The sequence below is a fragment of the Abrus precatorius genome, unplaced genomic scaffold, assembly GCF_003935025.1.
Source record: "Abrus precatorius isolate BTA unplaced genomic scaffold, Abrus_2018 Scaffold9, whole genome shotgun sequence".
In the NCBI taxonomy this organism is placed as follows: domain Eukaryota; kingdom Viridiplantae; phylum Streptophyta; class Magnoliopsida; order Fabales; family Fabaceae; genus Abrus; species Abrus precatorius.
Genome location: NW_020874439.1, coordinates 5189568 through 5207336, shown reverse-complemented (window position 1 = coordinate 5207336; position 17769 = coordinate 5189568). Strand labels below are relative to the sequence as shown.

Below are 17769 nucleotides of genomic sequence, written 5' to 3'. Positions count from 1 at the left end.
ACTTTTAAATTTATTATCAAAATAGTGTAAATCATATATACATCACTCATATATAAAAGAGTCGTATATTATATTATATTATATTATATATGACTTCTATTTGTTTATTTTAATATTTTGATTTGAATTATTAAAATAATTAAATAGTACTTTATTTTTATTTCTTTATAATTTTTTAATTCATAAGATCTAAAAAATAAATAAATTTGTTTTAATAATAATTAAACATTGATTGAATTTAAATTTATATAAATGTAAAATAACTCAATATTTTAGTAAAATGGTTGATTTCTAAATTTTAAATTTAATTTTTATATTTCTCTTCATTATCATAGTAATAAAATAAGTAAAGTTAAGCTTAAAAAAACATTAATTGTATAAAATTGAGGATTATAGTAAAGTATCTATCAATTGGCAACACCGCTATCAAAGTTAAATTATTATTATAAAATCTTGATTCATGTAATTTTTAATTTAATTAGAGAATAATTTATCTTCATTGTAATTTTACTTATTTTATTATTATATTATATTTTCAAATTTTGTAAAATTTATTAGTAAATCAATTTTATATGAACAAAATTTTATTAAATAAAATTACAATTAAATACAAATAAAAAATATTTAATTATTTTAATAATTAAGTTAGAAAATTTAATTAAATTATGCATATTCAAAAATTAAAAATTTAATTATAATAGAAGTCGTATACAATATGTACGACTTTTGTTATTGAGAAAAAAAAGAGAGACTGAAATGCTATATATGATATAAAATTCTTATTTATTTATTTAAAATAATTAAGAGTCGTATATCACACATGACTTTTGTTTATATACAAAAGTTAATATAAGCCATATATATGATATATATATTTATGTTTTAAAATAAATATAAAAATTGTATATCTCTGATACAATTTTATTTTATTATTTTTTTTAAAAATTATTGATATTCGAATTTTGTAAATACAACTCATAAAAAATTAAAGGGAGGTCGTATATGTTATATATAACTTATATTATTTTATTAATAAATTTACAAGTTAACATTATAGAGTATTATCTTGATAAAGAAAAAAGCTTTATTTTCTTTTGAGTAAGTTGAGTCTTTCTTTTTTGTGCAGTACATTTCTGTCCTATGAAAATACATATTAATAAACAAACCGACAACTTAACATTGTATTAGTGTCAAAATGATTTCTAAATGTCATATTTTGGTATCCTTGCAACTAAAGAAAGAGACCTACGATGTAATATCCTCTTTTCACTTTTTGGTAAAATATATTTTGATTAATGTTAAGTGGCATTAGAGTGCATTTAGAAGGGAGTATAGAGAATTTTTGTAAGAATTTTGGTGCAATAGATCTCGCTCAAGCGAGATAAACCTCGCTCGGGCGAGATTGAGCGTGCAGGAATACCTTGTTGCAGGACTATTTCGCTTAAGCGAGATAAGATAAATATTGTCCAACTGTCACCTCGCCCAGGCGAGAGTGATCTTGCCTAGGCGAGCTAAGGATTTCGTCCAGGCGAGATGGGTCACTCAGGCGAGGACCCGTAGAAAAAATAATATGCTCTCTAGACACCATTTCACTCAAGCGAGATGGAACTCGCTCAAGCTAGCATATTAGGAAATAGTAGGCAAGACCACTGTCTGTATATCTTGCTCAGGCGAGATGCCTATCGCTCAAGCAAGATGTCCCTCGCTCAAGCGAGAACGCGTAGGGCTGAGGGGTATTTAAGAGATTTCCTGCATGGAAATCTCATTTGTTTCTGAACTCACGTCCCTTTCTCAAGTTTTTTCTGAGCTCTATTTTATTGTTATATTACAATATTTATTTTATGCTTATAGAGCAATGTTATGTGAATATTGTATAAGAATATGTGGTTGAGATATCTATTGTGTGAAGTATGAATGAAAAGATGGTTGTTTAATTGTTTGTACTGGTTGGTTGTTTAGACTAATTGTTTGGGCCAAATGGCTAGTATGTGCTTATATGCATCATATGATGAATACTCGATGTGAAATTATTTGTGAATCTGCTAAGGAATATTATGGGATTCTATGAAGTACATATGAATAAAATGATATAAGGAAATTGTATCAATGAATGTACGCATGGAATGGACTTAGTCTGGAAGTGTTTTACTAAGCACGATCTTATAAATGAGAAAGAGAATAACTCTAAGAATGACCTAAGAGTTAGATATGGATGGAATTTAGTGTGAATGGTTATAGAGATACACTGGAGTATAAAGTCCAGAGACGATGAGAATCTAGGAGAAACGTAGGATGGTGAGCCATATTCGCGTATGTGTACACACTTTTTTTAGGAGCGAATGCGTCACATGGCTCACACTCATTTCCTGCCTAGACTCCTGACTATGCCTTTGCTAAGGGGCTCGATTATTGTACATGTTGTATCTGTGTGCATGGGCTAACCGACGACTATTTACCTAGTTGAGTAAGACCTCAAGAAGTGTTGGAGACATCGATATTTGTGATCATAGTGCACTGGGAGTGCGTATTGGGATGAGAAAATGGATAATAGACAGTGAATTATGAATAATGTTTGTGTGAATATGTTTGTAATGTGAATTTAATGTGAAATTGAATATGTTGGCTTTATACTATAACTTATGATCTTATGATATAATGTTTGGAAAGGATAGAATAGATGCTCATCATTACTAATAATTTCATGAAATCAGGATGACAGAGCCTCAAGGAAGGATTAGATTAATAGATAGATCCGTACATTTTAGGTTAAACTATGTATTTAATGAATATCAAAGAGTATGTTATTTAAAATTTGTTGTACTTGTAGAAGATGAACCTAGGATTTTTGTTATGATAGAGATAGATTACTCTTGTAGTATTCCATTTGATTTTCTAAGAAATAGAATACACCAGACTTTATGTGTATATATGTATAGAAGTACGGTTAGAACTCCAACAGCTCTCACTTATCTTTTCACCTATCACAAGCACGACCATCTTGGAAGACCGACCCGATGGACCTTCGAGCATGTTACTAGCATAGAAGTCAGAGTTGATTTAGGTGACGTTATCTAGGTTCAGATGACAATCTAGATTCAGAGGATTTGGCCGAGATAGAGAATTGGCACGGGTTGATGAATAGGACCAATCTTCAGTGTTGGTGTTGACTTGAGACTGCTCTGAGTTGTAATTTTGCATATATGATGTACTTATTTTGGTGACGTAATTATTATTTTAAGTCCCATATATTTTGATAAATCTTTTATAAATTATTATACTCAATTTATGAAATGCATGTACAGTCTTTTAAATTTTGAATTTTGATTATGTTTAATACAACATTTAAAATTTTGTTGTACCATTTATACTAATCTGAATGGAAACATTTGTACAAATTACTGTATCATGATAAAGATTTCAGTAATTAGTCAGCATAAAGCCCAGTATACACAAACTTCGTATTTTACATCAAATTATAAAGTATAAAATATACATTGTACGAAATTTTGAGATAAGGATGGTACATACGACCTTCTTTAGCTAATGTTTATTCTTTCTTCTTCTTTTTATTCCTGTGATATTCTTCTTTTATATTATTTGTAAAGACTCAGTGCTCTTAGCCTTGAGTGTAGAGTTCCAGCTATAAAGCTATGTAAACTTGGGAGACAAACCTAGTATTGAATTGCAACGAAAGTTGGTAAAGGTAATGAAAATTTTTAAGAAACGACATTTTCCCTTTCCTAAATTTGTGACAATATAAATATGTATTATAAGTTTGGTTTGGCTTTATTTACTTTACTTTTAAATAATAGGGGACAAAAATTTGTTAACAACTGATTTTTGTTTGTAGTTTCAATTTTCAAGGGATATTACGTGATCCACATAACCTCATTATCTGTATCCGTTTGTTCCACGCGGAGGTTATTTTTACTAGTTTATCGAAATGGGCTCTATGATAGGTAGAACCCTATAAATATTTCACACTCTCATGGTTTTAGGTCACCAAATCCGCTCCTCTTCTTAGAACAAAACACACCATCGTGCTTGAATAAGTGAGGGTTTGGAAACTAGAACTGTGACCACGAATCAACTTTGCAATGGCTGAAGGTTAGTGTTCTCAATCTGTTTCGCTTCCGCATAGCCTTATTATGGTTTTCATTTGGCTTTTCTTCATTTACAAAATTAAACTGAACCCCGTAAGAAATATAATTTTTTTTAATCTTTTGTTGAATCAGTTTTTATATTTTTAGTAGATTCAGCATTTTAAAATCAATTTAATGCATTTTTTTAACACCTTTACTATCCTAAAAGTTAATAATAAAATAATCTACAAACTTACTGTATCCAATTAAATATTACTAGTCCGCCAAAGACCATTACAGGCAAAAAAATTCGTCTGTAGGTAGGTAGATGAAAAGTTAGTAAAAATGGCCATATTTATAGACTAATTTTTCTCGTCTGTAACCCCTGCTCCAAAATATCTGCTAATTTTGAAATTATAATTGAAAATTTTCATTTGTAATTCTATCTATGATTTTTTTGTGACAAATGGCGGGCTGTAATATAGACAGATTTCTCTAAAAAAATTTGAATATCCATCTATAAATCCGTATTATAGACAAATAAAATTAGTCTGTGAACTTATTTGATGATTTTTTGTGTTAGACTGATATAATACAATAAATATGAATGTTTGTCTAATAGCTAAGGTATATTGAAATTGGTGGATTTATATTATTGATGAAAAGTGATTAAATGTGGCATGATTGTGGAATCATGAGATGTGTGATTATAATATATGAGTCATGATAGATTTATGGGTGTGATTATAATACAGATATTATAATACATCATAAGATGTACTTATAATAAATGTATTATAATACATTGATTTATATAATTATAACTCACATATTATGACATGTTGATATATGAAAAGGATATGAAAATTAAATGAGAAATGTTGAGACTAAGTATAGATAGTCACAAAGATACATTGGAGTGTGAAAGATGAGGGTGCTTTTGAAAATAGTGAGATAATTAGGGTGGTAGATGCTTTTCTATGATTATGCACAATTAATAAAAATAAAGGAAAAGGACACAATAAGTCTCACACTCATTTCCTGACCTAAACCCCTTACCATACTTTTGCTAAAAGGGGTAGATTGACATACATTGTATTCAATAGCTAACCAATAACTATCTATGCTATGAAGTCTTCAAGAGATCCCAGGGACAATGATTGTGAAATGATGATGGATGTGAAATAGTATATAAATTGTGTGATTATAATATATGTGTTGAAACATATTGATTATTGTTGTTATGATATATATGTTGTAACACATCCACATGTGTGATAAGGATATATGTATTGTGACATATTGATTGATGTAATATAATAATGTATTATGATGTACAGATTAGTTTAAAAATGTATGTTATAAATATTTGCTAAGGTGATTGATTTGTTGTATATGCTACGTTGTGGTAATAATTTGTATAATCTGGGTGTTATTGTTAACTAAAGTATAATAGATAATATTTTCAGTATTATATATATATATATATATATATATATATATCTTCTATCGAATAAGAGATTTAGTAGAGCGGTAAATATTCACCTTTACTAACTATTTTTAGGAAATGGATTTGAAGAAATTAAAGAGGATTAACCAATCTAGAATCACATTCTTGTTGGAATTGTAAGGAAGAGCTACTCTATTAGTGTTTAGAGTATTTTCAAGACATGTATTATTTTATTGAACTTTTATTCAAACTGACAAAGTTATGTAATTATTTTAAATAATGATTTTTAAATTTATAATATTTTAATAAGTTTAGTTGTAAATATTAATTTGAAGTATATCTGTAATATTAATAATTGGCTATTTAAATTATTGATTACAATCGTTTTATAAAAATTTACCCTGCTACAAAATAATGTCATTTGTATTTCAAATTTTTATGTATATATCATGAATTAAGTAAATTCTTGAAATGAAAATATTAGTTTTCACCCTATTTACAAATTTAACTTTTATAAATGCTTCCTTTAAAAATTTTGAATACCTTCAAGTTTTCGCTAAATTAAATAATAGAATAAAAGTTTGATCTCTTCCTTAATTCTTTTAACCATAACTATAAAAAGTATTTACAATATCTGATTTTATTTACTACAAATTATGTTAAAAAGTTATTTTCAAATAACGATTATATTATTTCGCTTTGCAAATGATCACTTTAAAAGATGTACAATGACGTAGTCTTTTGAGATTTACTCGATGAATATATAAGTCAAACGTGAGAAAAGTTTTAAATTTCTTGAAGAGTAATGCACTTAAATTATCTAGTTACGTGAGTGACAAGGTAGAAGTTGCCTTCTATGAAAGACTTAGGCATGAGATTGAATTCTGAAGCATATTCATTGTTGAACATTTCATAGCAATCTTTACAATTTTAAATGTATAGTATTTGTTGTGGGAGGCTCAATCAAATTTATTTAATTCAAGATAATTCACTACATATTAATTCAATCCTTTAAGACATTAACGCTTAAGTATAAAATCATTTCTTTGCCCACTGAAAAAACTTCTATATCTTGCTTCATTCTCACTTTTTTCCATCAACAAGAAACTGTTTGTACAATGAAAATTCGAGTAATGATTCATAAAACTGTTAGAGATAAATTTTATTAATAATTTCTTGACTTGTTTATAATTTCGTCATCATTAAAGGATAATCTTATTTATGATTTTATTTAGTTTTTCTTTATTTTCATATATATATATATATATAAAGTAGTTACGTCTTTTCTTTTCCTTTTGATGCGCCATTCATTTTGTCCTTCTAAACTCTGGTTGTGAGACTCTACTGCATTTGACTTTGAGCGCACAAGTTGGAACATGTAGAATGTTAACCTTCTTAAAGAGTAAAATTGATTGTAGATTACGCTCAAGGTTTTGCCAAAATTTTGTTTTCAAGACAATGATTTAAAACAGAATACAAATGTTTGTTCTATATTTTTCAATAGTTATATACTCATGTATGCATCGATATTTGAATTAAAACCTGAGAAAAAAGTTGACTATTAAATTGCATAGGATAGCACTTAACGGTTGAGAAATAAACTCTTAATAGATATATTGCTCTGTTATTTGGATAGTTCTAAATAGCTGCATTCAGTGTATCTAGTTATGTGAGTTTGAAGGTATAGTAGCTTTTTATGAAATATTTAAGCAATATTCTTTCAAAACACTCATGGCACTCATGAGCATCTCAAGGTGTATATAAAAGCCTCAAACATTTATGAATTATTTTTATCATATTTAGAATTTATTATTAAAATAATTAAACAGTATTTTTATTTTATTGTAAATTTTTATTTCATAACATCTGAAAAATAAATAAATTTTTGTTTTCATAAAATAATAATTAAAAATTGATTGAGTTTAAATTTTGTAAATTTAAAATAGCTAAATATTTTAGTAAAATGATCATGCTTTTCTTTAGGAAGAAAAAATATTATTAAGTTTAAGAATTTAGTTTTCAAACTATTGTGTTATGAAATTTATAAAAAAAAAAATGAAGTGTTAACTATTAATGTAAAATTTTTACATTGTTAAATATAACTCTTAAAATAAAATTAAGAAAGAATTTAATATCTCTGAATATTGCTGTTTTTTAATTTAATTCTCATAAAATAAATTTCACCGTCACATTTAGCTTAACTTAAAATACCAGGAATATTCCAGATGCTCGAGAAGTCAGGTCAGAACACAAACCACCAATAGTGTGTTTTTATTCGTAAATGCTACTTTAAATATTTATTATTCTCTGTCTACATTATCTGAAGCGTTGGACTCAGATGTCTCATACATTTTTATAAACATGTTTTCCCGTGTTAAAGTTCAGTAGAGAACTTCACATAATAAATTTAATGCTGAGGCCGCTGCCAATCTTGGGGATGACTTAGTTATGTGTGAATGCTTCTTCCTCTAATTAATTAGTCTAATTAATAATAAATATTTTGTGTACAAATGTGGTAGCACCTAGGGCTTTATTATATATGTGTATTGTTAGATTAGAGATAAGCTCTTAAACGAATAAATAATGGAAGATTAGATGAAAGCATTGAATTAATAAATAATGGGTTGACTGAATCAACAAATAATAAGGTTTTTGCTTCCTCCGTTTCCAATCTCAAAATCTACACATTGCAGCTTTATTTTCGATACAGTCTCTCTCGATCATTTCAAGGATGGCTGAACCAATTCCATTCGCTGTTACTTCAAATCTCATTCACAGGTTCGTTTCCTTATCCTTTCTTCAACCTTTAATTTAACTCTATTTAGTGTACCTTTCCATTGCTCTTCCAAGCCTTCATGTGTTTGTTTCCTCATATTATTTTGAAATTTCTACCTTTTATCTTTTTGTTACAATTTTATCTTTTTAATTAAAGTCTTAACAATTAATATCATTATATTTCTATTAAATACCAATTAAATGACATTTTTAATTTACTAACCTATTATTTTATTTTAAATTTCTCTAAATTCTCGAATCCTATTATTGTTAGGTGGTAAAATATAATTACCAAGTTTAACACCCTATATAATTGATTGTCTAATTGAAATACTATGGGTATGTTGAATATCATATGCAAGCAGGGTTTTATAGTGAGACTAAATATTATTGGTAAAATACTAAAAATTATTCTAGAAAAATTAAATAATATCATGTATATGAAATAACAGCATTAGACAACATTTTAAATGCATTATATTAATATCCAATAATAAATTTTTATATATATATATTTTATCTGTGTGAATTTTAAGAATATCTTTAAAAAAAATTCCAAATGACAGTACGCCTAAATTTAGTTCATTTTTTTTATTGTGCCAAGTGATTTTTATTATGTTAATTATTTATTTTTAATTTATTAAATTAAAATTTGAAATTTTATTATTTTATTTTATTTTTTATTTACCTAACGTAATAAATATTTATTATTAATGATTAAATTAAATTTTTTAATATTTATAAATGTGTTAAATTTTAAAATTGTTGTATAATTATTTAGTAAAAAATATTTTAATCTTATAATACCGTACAAATTACCGAAAAATCAGTAATAATACTATAGTGTGTCGGCAAGTAATTAAATCAGTAATAGAAAAATTTGAATACGATACCTATTAATATTTAGTAGCCTGAGTTAATATAACATTTAAATTCAGCACCATATATTTAGTTGAATCACTCAATTTAGATTTTAAGTACTAACAAACCAAATATGATACTAATAAAGTGGGTTAACACTACCAATTTTTAATGAACATATCTATTAGTTGATAAGTAGAAAAGATATAAATAATAGTAATGATACCACTATCCAAATTTCCTTTAATGAAATATCAATCAATTTTTATGTATTTTATTTTATTTTGTTAGACAAGATTACGAGCTATGTTGATGACAAACTTGTTATCACACAAATAGTTTTATAGAACTAATGAATTTTAATTTAGGGTTATTAAGAATGATCTTTATCCATAAAAGTTCACATATTCAGCTTCAACACTTAATTTGGTTATAATACTTTATTTCTTACTCTTCCACTACTAGATTTTCTCCTAAAAACATATAATATTTTGAAGTGAATCTTCTATCTACAATGAAACCTCCATAGTCAGTGTTTGTATATACTGACAAGGCAAAAAACTGTCCCCTTTTAAAGAGAATGTCTTGTTCAAGACTTCTTTTTAGATACTAAAAAATCTTGTTTACTGGTTGTCAATGTCCTTCACATTGATCATGCATAAGTTGGCTAGTAATGCTAACAATATATGCAATGTCAGGTCTAGTATGAGATAGGTAGATTAACTTATTCACTAATATTTGGTATTGAGCTTTATCTATATTATGACTTTTTTCTTCTCTTCCTATTCGACAATTTTGTTCTATGGGTATTACAGTAGCTTTAAATTCCAATTTTCCAATCTTCTTAAGAAGATCTAGAACATATTTTATCCAAGAGATAAAAAAAAATTTATTTTAAGGTAGCCACCTTAATTCTGAGGAAGTATTTTAATCTTCTTAAATTATTCATCGCAAAATGAGCAGCTAGTTTCCCCTTCGAGTTCTATTTTATGTAATGCCTATACTCTTTTTAATATTTTTCCTTTGTTATATATATAAATTTTGATAAAACTTAATTAAAATAGATAAATGATATGAATAATTTAAAAAAGTTTACATTTATATAAATTTGAAACCAATAGAAGTTAACAAAATTTTAAAACTTCATACATATATCTTATTTATATTAGAGATGAAACTTGATTTTTACAATATAAACTTTCTTTTTATTAAAGTAAGGACTAAAATTGTATTTTAAATAATTAATTACTTTATATATATATATATATATATATATATATATATATATAATCTCTACAAACTTAACGTAGTTTTGTTTGCTGAAAATAATTTGCTGAAAAGTAGGTTTGTTTATAATTTAAACTTATATATATATATATATATATATAAGTTTAAATTATAAACAAACCTACTTTTCAGCAAATTATTTTCAGCAAACAAAACTACGTTAAGTTTGTAGAGATTTTTGAAAAATTAAAAAAATGATAAAATTTATTAAAAAAATTATTTTAGTAAGAAAAATTCAAAATAATATTTAGTATGATTTCCTTAGCTTTGCTTATATTCTAAGGATACCATAGCGCAAGTAAACATCTCAAATCAAGCATGAGGAGATTGCTCAAGCTTATATAAACTTTGTTTCCACTATTAATAATATTAAATCTTAAGAGAATATCTATATTTACTTTCTCTTGAGTCTCATTTTTTACATCAAACATATGTAAGATCGAAATATGTTGCTAATAAAAATGATAATTCTTATATTATTCATTTTTGTCATTCGTGCAAATGTCTGCTCGTTGTAAAAGTTATTGGTCTGAGTGTATCTTTTTGCAACTAATCTAGTATTGTATCAACCAAGGGTACCATCTGGTCGATATTTAATTGAGTAGATCCACTTGCAATCCATCATTTTCTTGTTCAAGTCATTCTACAATCTCTCAAGTAATTTTCATTTCTAATTTGTTTATCTTTTTATTCATGACTCAAACTCAATTCTCATCCTCTAAGGCTTCTTGTACTAACTTAGAGATATTTAAAGAATCAATAACAAAGAGAAAACTTTGATGTTGTACAAATAGAAGTTTAGTGGATAAAAACTGAGAAATATAATACTTGACACAAGAATATTTTTCTTTTTGCAAAGCAAATTGTTTAAAGGAATGTTTAATAACTCAAGATTAATGGCACTAAAACTAACCTCTAGTTTCGATTGATTGAAGTTGTCAATGATTTAAGTCAGATTTTCTTCTCCTTAAGATAGGTGTACTTGCTTTCATTTGCAATGAGTCACTTTCTTTTTTTACTAAGTCAAGGGAAGGAGAGTAAATTCGTACAAATAATAAGGGTTAAGAGGAAGAAAAAACAAAGATTCATATGGATTACTAGATTCAACCTCGTGATAACTCTTCCTCTGAAGTTGGGTATGTGAGTAAAATGACTCTATCTTATTACAGGTGACATCTATATAAATGTAGAGTGAACAACTCAAAGGATGATAACACTTACAACTCAAAGTTAAATATGGCAATGTAAGAGAGAAGTTAGAGATTATAATATTGAAGATTTATTTTTCTTATCATTAAAAAATTGTTAATAATACTACACTTATTTTAATATTAATGAAAGTAGATATTATTATTCTATATCAAGAGAACTTATTTTTCATTATATTTCTAGTTTTTGTAACAGTAATTTATTGTAACTTGTGAATTTAATATTCTTATTGTGGTTTTAATATTTTTAATTATTATAGATGTTGCTAATATTTTGTAATTTTATCGTTCGTTTTATAGCTATATAATATTATTTTATTACTTTCATAATTTTACACTATAAAAAAATATTCTGTTTTGATTTTATATTTTTATAAATATAGATAATATACTATTGTGATTAAAATATTATAATATTATTTAAAACAGGAGAACGAAATATTTGACCACATTTTTAAATTTTATGATTTTTTATTTAAAAAATAATATATTTTTTAAATAAAATTATTTTATTGATATAAAATATTATTTGTGAATATTTCTTCTATTATAATTTATATTTATAGTTTTTTATGCAATTGGCTTTGTGGGGTTACTATTAAAATTATAGAAATTGAAATATTTATTTAAAGCAGAAAAAAAGTAAAAATTTGTTTCATAATTAATGTGTAAAAATATTTAATGTATGTTTATTTTTCAATAATTAAGGCATTGAAATCTTATAAAATAAAAGACATTGTAGCGGTCACCTGTAAATTTTAAAAGTTATTTAAATAACTTATTTTTAATATAAATAATTAAAATAATTTATTAAAACATAATTCTTAAAAGATATCATTTTGAAGAATGACTAAGTTCATAGACTACTTGATCATTATCAAAATTATGTTATGCAATTAAATATTAAAAAAAATCCCTTCTATTAACACTAAAGTTGTTTGAAACAATTTTTTTTTTACAGTTGAATTTTTAACAAATATTATCTTAAGAGATTTTGAGTACAAATATTTCTTAAAATCAATAATTAAAATATGTATTTAATTTTAAATATAAATAACAACTTGAAGGTAAAAAGTTCTTTAGATATAAATAATCATATGCTATAAAAAAATTTAACTATAATGTATTTGATCAGTTTTTTAAAAGAAAAAGAAAAAGAAAGTATGAGGTGGTAGCTTGGATGATTTTATAATTTGAAAAGTGTTAACGAATATACTCTCCTCCTTGCTTTTTATCCGTAACCATTTTGAAAAAAAAAATTATTCATTTTTAATGATTCATTAAATGTTTAAAATAACATTTATTATTATTTTTCTTACACTCTTACTATTTACATACTATATATACTTTTCAACATGCTCTTGATTATTTACTTATATATATATTGTAAGTTAACCAGAGAAGGGAATGATAAGGTGTGTGATGTGACGGAGGAAGATGGTAAAATATTTATTATATCATTTTAAGGATCACTAAGTCACTTCCGATCCATTTGGTGTAACTTGTCATCTCATTCACAGGTTGGCCTCTGCAGATTTTATTGAATTTGGAGAAGAGTATGATGTGAAGGAAGATTTGGAAGAGCTTAAGAAGACAATTGAATCTATCAATGATGTGCTCCTTGATGCTGACCACAAACAAGATCAAGTTCGCGTGCGTAATTGGATAATGCACTTCAAGGAAGTACTTCATTGCGCAGATGACTTGTTGGATGACCTTGCTATCGAATTTATGCGACACAAATTGGATGTAGGACATGGAAAACAAGTAAACAAGGTACTTTATTCCTTTTCATCTTCAAATCGAATTGATTTTCCCATTCAAATGGCTGAAGAAATTAGAAGAACACAAGAAAGTTTTGATGCTGTGGTAAGAGGCATGTATAATTTGAATCTATGTCCAAGATCTATAGTGGTCAAGCAAACTGACATTGGATGGAGGGAAACATGTTCTTTTACGTTAGAATCTGATATCATTGGAAGAGATGACAGTAAAAAGGAGATTATTAGTCTGTTGAGACAACCTCATGAAAACCAAAAAGCTTCCGTGATTGCCATCGTTGGCCTCGGTGGCTTGGGGAAGACAACTCTTGCTCAATTGGTGTATAATGACTTGGAAGTGCAGATTTTATTTGAAATGCAAATGTGGGTGTGTGTCTCTGATAACTTTGATGTGAAAACTATTCTGAAGAAAATATTAGAATCAATTACGGGCGACCAAGTTGAAGTATCATTAGGCAACTTGCAAAGAAAACTTCATGAAAAAATAAGTGGTAAGAAATATTTGTTGGTACTGGATGACATTTGGAATGAGAGACATGACAAATGGGTTGAATTGAGAAAGTACTTGATGTGTGGCGCTCAAGACAGTAAGATTTTAGTGACTACTCGAAGTGAAAATGTAGCAAAGGCAATGACTGCCAGCGTTTCCTATTCCTTAAAAGGTTTGACTGATGGAGAATCTTGGTGTTTATTGAAGAATATTGCATTTGAAGATGATTCCAAAGGAGTGAATCAATATCTAGAATCAATGGGCAAAGAAATAGCCAAAAAATGTAAAGGGGTTCCACTGGCAGTTAAAACCTTGGGAGGCCTGTTACGAGGACAAAACGAAGAAAGTGATTGGGAGAATGTTTTACGTGGTGACTTCTGGAAATTATGTGAAGAGCAAGATAGTATCATGCCAATTCTAAAACTCAGTTACCGCAACTTGTCGCCCGAAATGAGACAATGTTTTGCTTATTGCTCTTTGTATCCCAAGGATTCAAGAATTTCAAAGAATGTGTTGATTCAGTTATGGATGGCACAGGGTTACCTTAAATGTTCAGTCGAAAAACAGCACATGGAGGATGTCGGTATTCAATTTGTAAAGATGTTTTTGATGAACTCATTTTTTCAAGATGCAGAAAATGACGAATACGGTGAGATCATTAGTTTCAAAATGCATGATTTAATGCATGATCTTGCAATGCTTGTTGCTGGCAATGATTATTGTTACTTGAATAGTAAGGCAAAAAAAGTTGAAGGTAGACCCATGCACGTGTCATTGGAATCTGATGAGACCATTCATTTGTTGAAATCATTAGATCAGAGCAGGCTGCGAACTTTGATTTTGCCGTATTACTTCGAAGAGGAGGGATATTTGTCCGTTATTGCAAAGTTCAAATACTTACGTGTCTTGAGGATGCATCATCTCTCTGATTCCACTGAACATTTGAAGCATTCTTACCTTGATTTAACGCAACAAACAAGTCTTCCCAAATCCATGAGCAATCTTGTTTTCCTACAAACATTAAAATTGAAGAAGTGCGATGAAGAATCATTTTCAGGTAGTCACAAAACTAGTCAATTTGAGGTGCCTTGATATTGCTGATTATGACTCCATGATGAGTGGGATGGCAGTTGGGTTGGGAAAATTATGCTCTTTGCAATTCTTATCGACCTTTGTTGTGGGAGACCGTCAAGAGATAAAATATGCCACGTTAAATGAACTGAAGGACTTAAACCTAATAAGAGGCAAATTAAAAATTCAGTGTCTCAATCGTGTCAGAGAAGTGGCTCTGGAATCTCAGGACGTAAACTTAAAAGAAAAAATTTTCCTTCGATCCTTGATTCTAGATTGGTCATATCCAGACATATGTAACAGTGACAGCTTACAGTTGTTGGAAAACCTTCAGCCCCACCGTAATCTTAAGCTATTGAAGGTGAATAATTATCCAGGCGTGCTTTTCCCAAATTGGCTCTCTCTCTCCTCACAAATGTTGTTCACATCCGTCTCTATAAGCTTCTTAATTGTGGCTGTCTCCCTCCGTTGGAACGTCTCCCGTCCCTGGAGTCACTTGTGATACAGTATCCCTGTGAATTGGAATACATATATCTCTACGAAGATGGTTTTGCAGTAACCTTCTTCCCCTCTTTGGAGAGACTCTCATTATTTGGTTGTCCCAAGCTCAGGGGATGGCGGAAGCGGGGAGATGATATCAATGATTCACATAATCTCTCCTCGTCTCTTTCATTTCCTCGTCTTTCTCGTCTAAATGTCACTGACTGTCCACAGTTGACTTGGATGCCTACTTTTCCGAACGTTGAGTATTTAGAATGGTTTCGTAGCAGTGTGGAGCCATTAACAGCAACACTAAACTCAACATGTTCAGCCGACTCATCTTTCTCCGCTGCTCCTCTTTCCATGCTCAAAAAATTGACAATGTCTGATCCTATGAATTTACCTAAAGGTTGGATGCAAAATCTGATTTCTCTCCAGTGTCTTCAAATTCAATGGTATGACAGCGAAACACTCAATGAATTTGAAACTGGGTTTAAGGACGACACCAACTGCCTTCCTTCTCTGCGACAAATCAGCATAATTAGGTGTGAAAGGCTAGAGGCTTTGCCAGATTGGATTTGCAACCTCTCATCGCTTCAGCACATGGAGATCTCACTCTGCCCAAAATTGGCATCGCTCTCCGAAGGAATGAGTGGTCTTACCAACTTAAAGATCATTGAGGTTGATAATTGTTCCCTCTTAAGTAAAGAGTGTCGAATAGAGACAAGTGCTGTTAGTCGCCAAATCTCACACATTCCACAAATAATCCTTCGTGATTACTGATAATAAAGGTACTGATATGATTCTGATGCGTATTTATTTAGTGTAAACGTAGTGTATTGTCTTTGCTTTGCTGATAAAATACTTTTGACTAATTTTATTTTTTTTGCTTTGCACTTATATTATTACAAAAATATAATTTTTAAATTAAAATTTATATATTTAATTATTAATAATAAATATTTTATTATATTAATAAGATTAAATTAAAGAAAGATAATTATAAAATTTGTATTAGAATTTATTTATTTATGGCATAAGATAATAAATTTCATTATTTTATCAATTAATATTTTGTCTACATGCTTAAGTTTTATTTATCATGCTTTTCAATGTACAATTTTAAATATGTTTGCTAAAATAATGCATAATAATAATTTTTTTCTTTTTTATTGCTTTTGTTAAAGTTGTCAGAAATGCTTTAATGATTCAGTTGGTTGGAGATTAAACAAGCAGAGATATTTAAACTGATGAAGCAACTTCGTTAAATCCTACTGTGTGAGTGCATCTATTGAAGTTTATTTTGATATTATTTTGCCCATCATAACGGGGATAACATCTTTTCAAAAGAAGCTCATAAGAACCCAATTTCTTCCTTAAAATTGACTTGGTGCTTGCTCAATGCAGGTTGGATTATGTTTGGCCTAGGCTCATACTTTTAGAATAGTATTGATTTCATAGTTTTCTTAGATAATAGATAAAAAAATTTATGTAAGGCTAGTATTTAATTTCTTCTGCATAGTAGTAATATATTTGTTTAATTGGTAATTGTTTTAATTCATATGTTTAATATGTATGCACAATGCTATCTAAGGAGCTTTGATGTTCGTAGTCTTCCGATTTATCATGGTGTATTTTATATTAAATTTGATCTATGATTGTAATTCTCCAATACAAAAAGTCCATTACTATTCTTTACATTTTTCTAATATTTGAGCATTAAATTCTTTCTAGGCTTCCTTTTTACCTTTCGCAATTTTGATATGTTGTTCTCCATATAAGAATAGATTTTGTCACGACCTCTTTAATGTTGTTCTCCATATAAGAATAGATTCTGTCACGACCTCTTTTTTGTAAAAGATGCATGATATACTAATGCAACTTTCTCTTATGAAAAATTACCGTAATTTGGAAAATCCAAGACATATCTCACGATTATCGGCAGAGTAAAACTTATGGTTTCAATACTAAAATAGAACCTCAAGGCATCATCACAAGAGTCAAAAAAGGATCTTTCGTATATAATCTTGCATAATCTCGAATGTTATCAGTTCCGGTATGTAGACCAAATGATACAATGCAAGCAAAAGTTCTTAGATTCATGTAGATATAGAACAACATATAAGTTATCATGCTTGCATATCCACCATTTGAGTCTCCAACAATTATTCCAATAATTACATATCCGATTTGACCTATGGACGAATACACAAGCATAAGTTTCATGCTTGTTTGGGTAATAGCAATAAGATTCCCCAATATCATGCTAAGAATAGCTAGGATT

General features: G+C 28.1%; 1 protein-coding gene across 1 annotated transcript; it reads left to right on the top strand.

Annotated features, from left to right (window-relative positions):
- The first annotated feature begins 8263 nt into the window (after positions 1 to 8263).
- On the top strand, positions 8264 to 16268 carry LOC113850644 (putative disease resistance protein RGA3). The gene is made up of 4 exons (XM_027481218.1): positions 8264 to 8310; positions 13184 to 14991; positions 15065 to 15284; positions 15383 to 16268. Exons 1-4 carry the CDS (start codon positions 8264 to 8266, stop codon positions 16266 to 16268), a joined length of 2961 nt encoding a protein of 986 aa, XP_027337019.1.
- The last annotated feature ends 1501 nt before the right edge of the window (positions 16269 to 17769 follow it).

What these genes read in the sequence shown, in the direction of transcription:
- LOC113850644 (XM_027481218.1), top strand. Translation starts at nt 8,264, where the DNA reads ATGGCTGAACCAATTCCATTCGCTGTTACTTCAAATCTCATTCACAG. An exon ending in ACTTCAAATCTCATTCACAG is followed by an intron (nt 8,311 to 13,183) that starts GTTCGTTTCCTT and finishes TCTCATTCACAG; the next exon opens with GTTGGCCTCTGCAGATTTTA. An exon ending in CGATGAAGAATCATTTTCAG is followed by an intron (nt 14,992 to 15,064) that starts GTAGTCACAAAA and finishes GTGGGATGGCAG; the next exon opens with TTGGGTTGGGAAAATTATGC.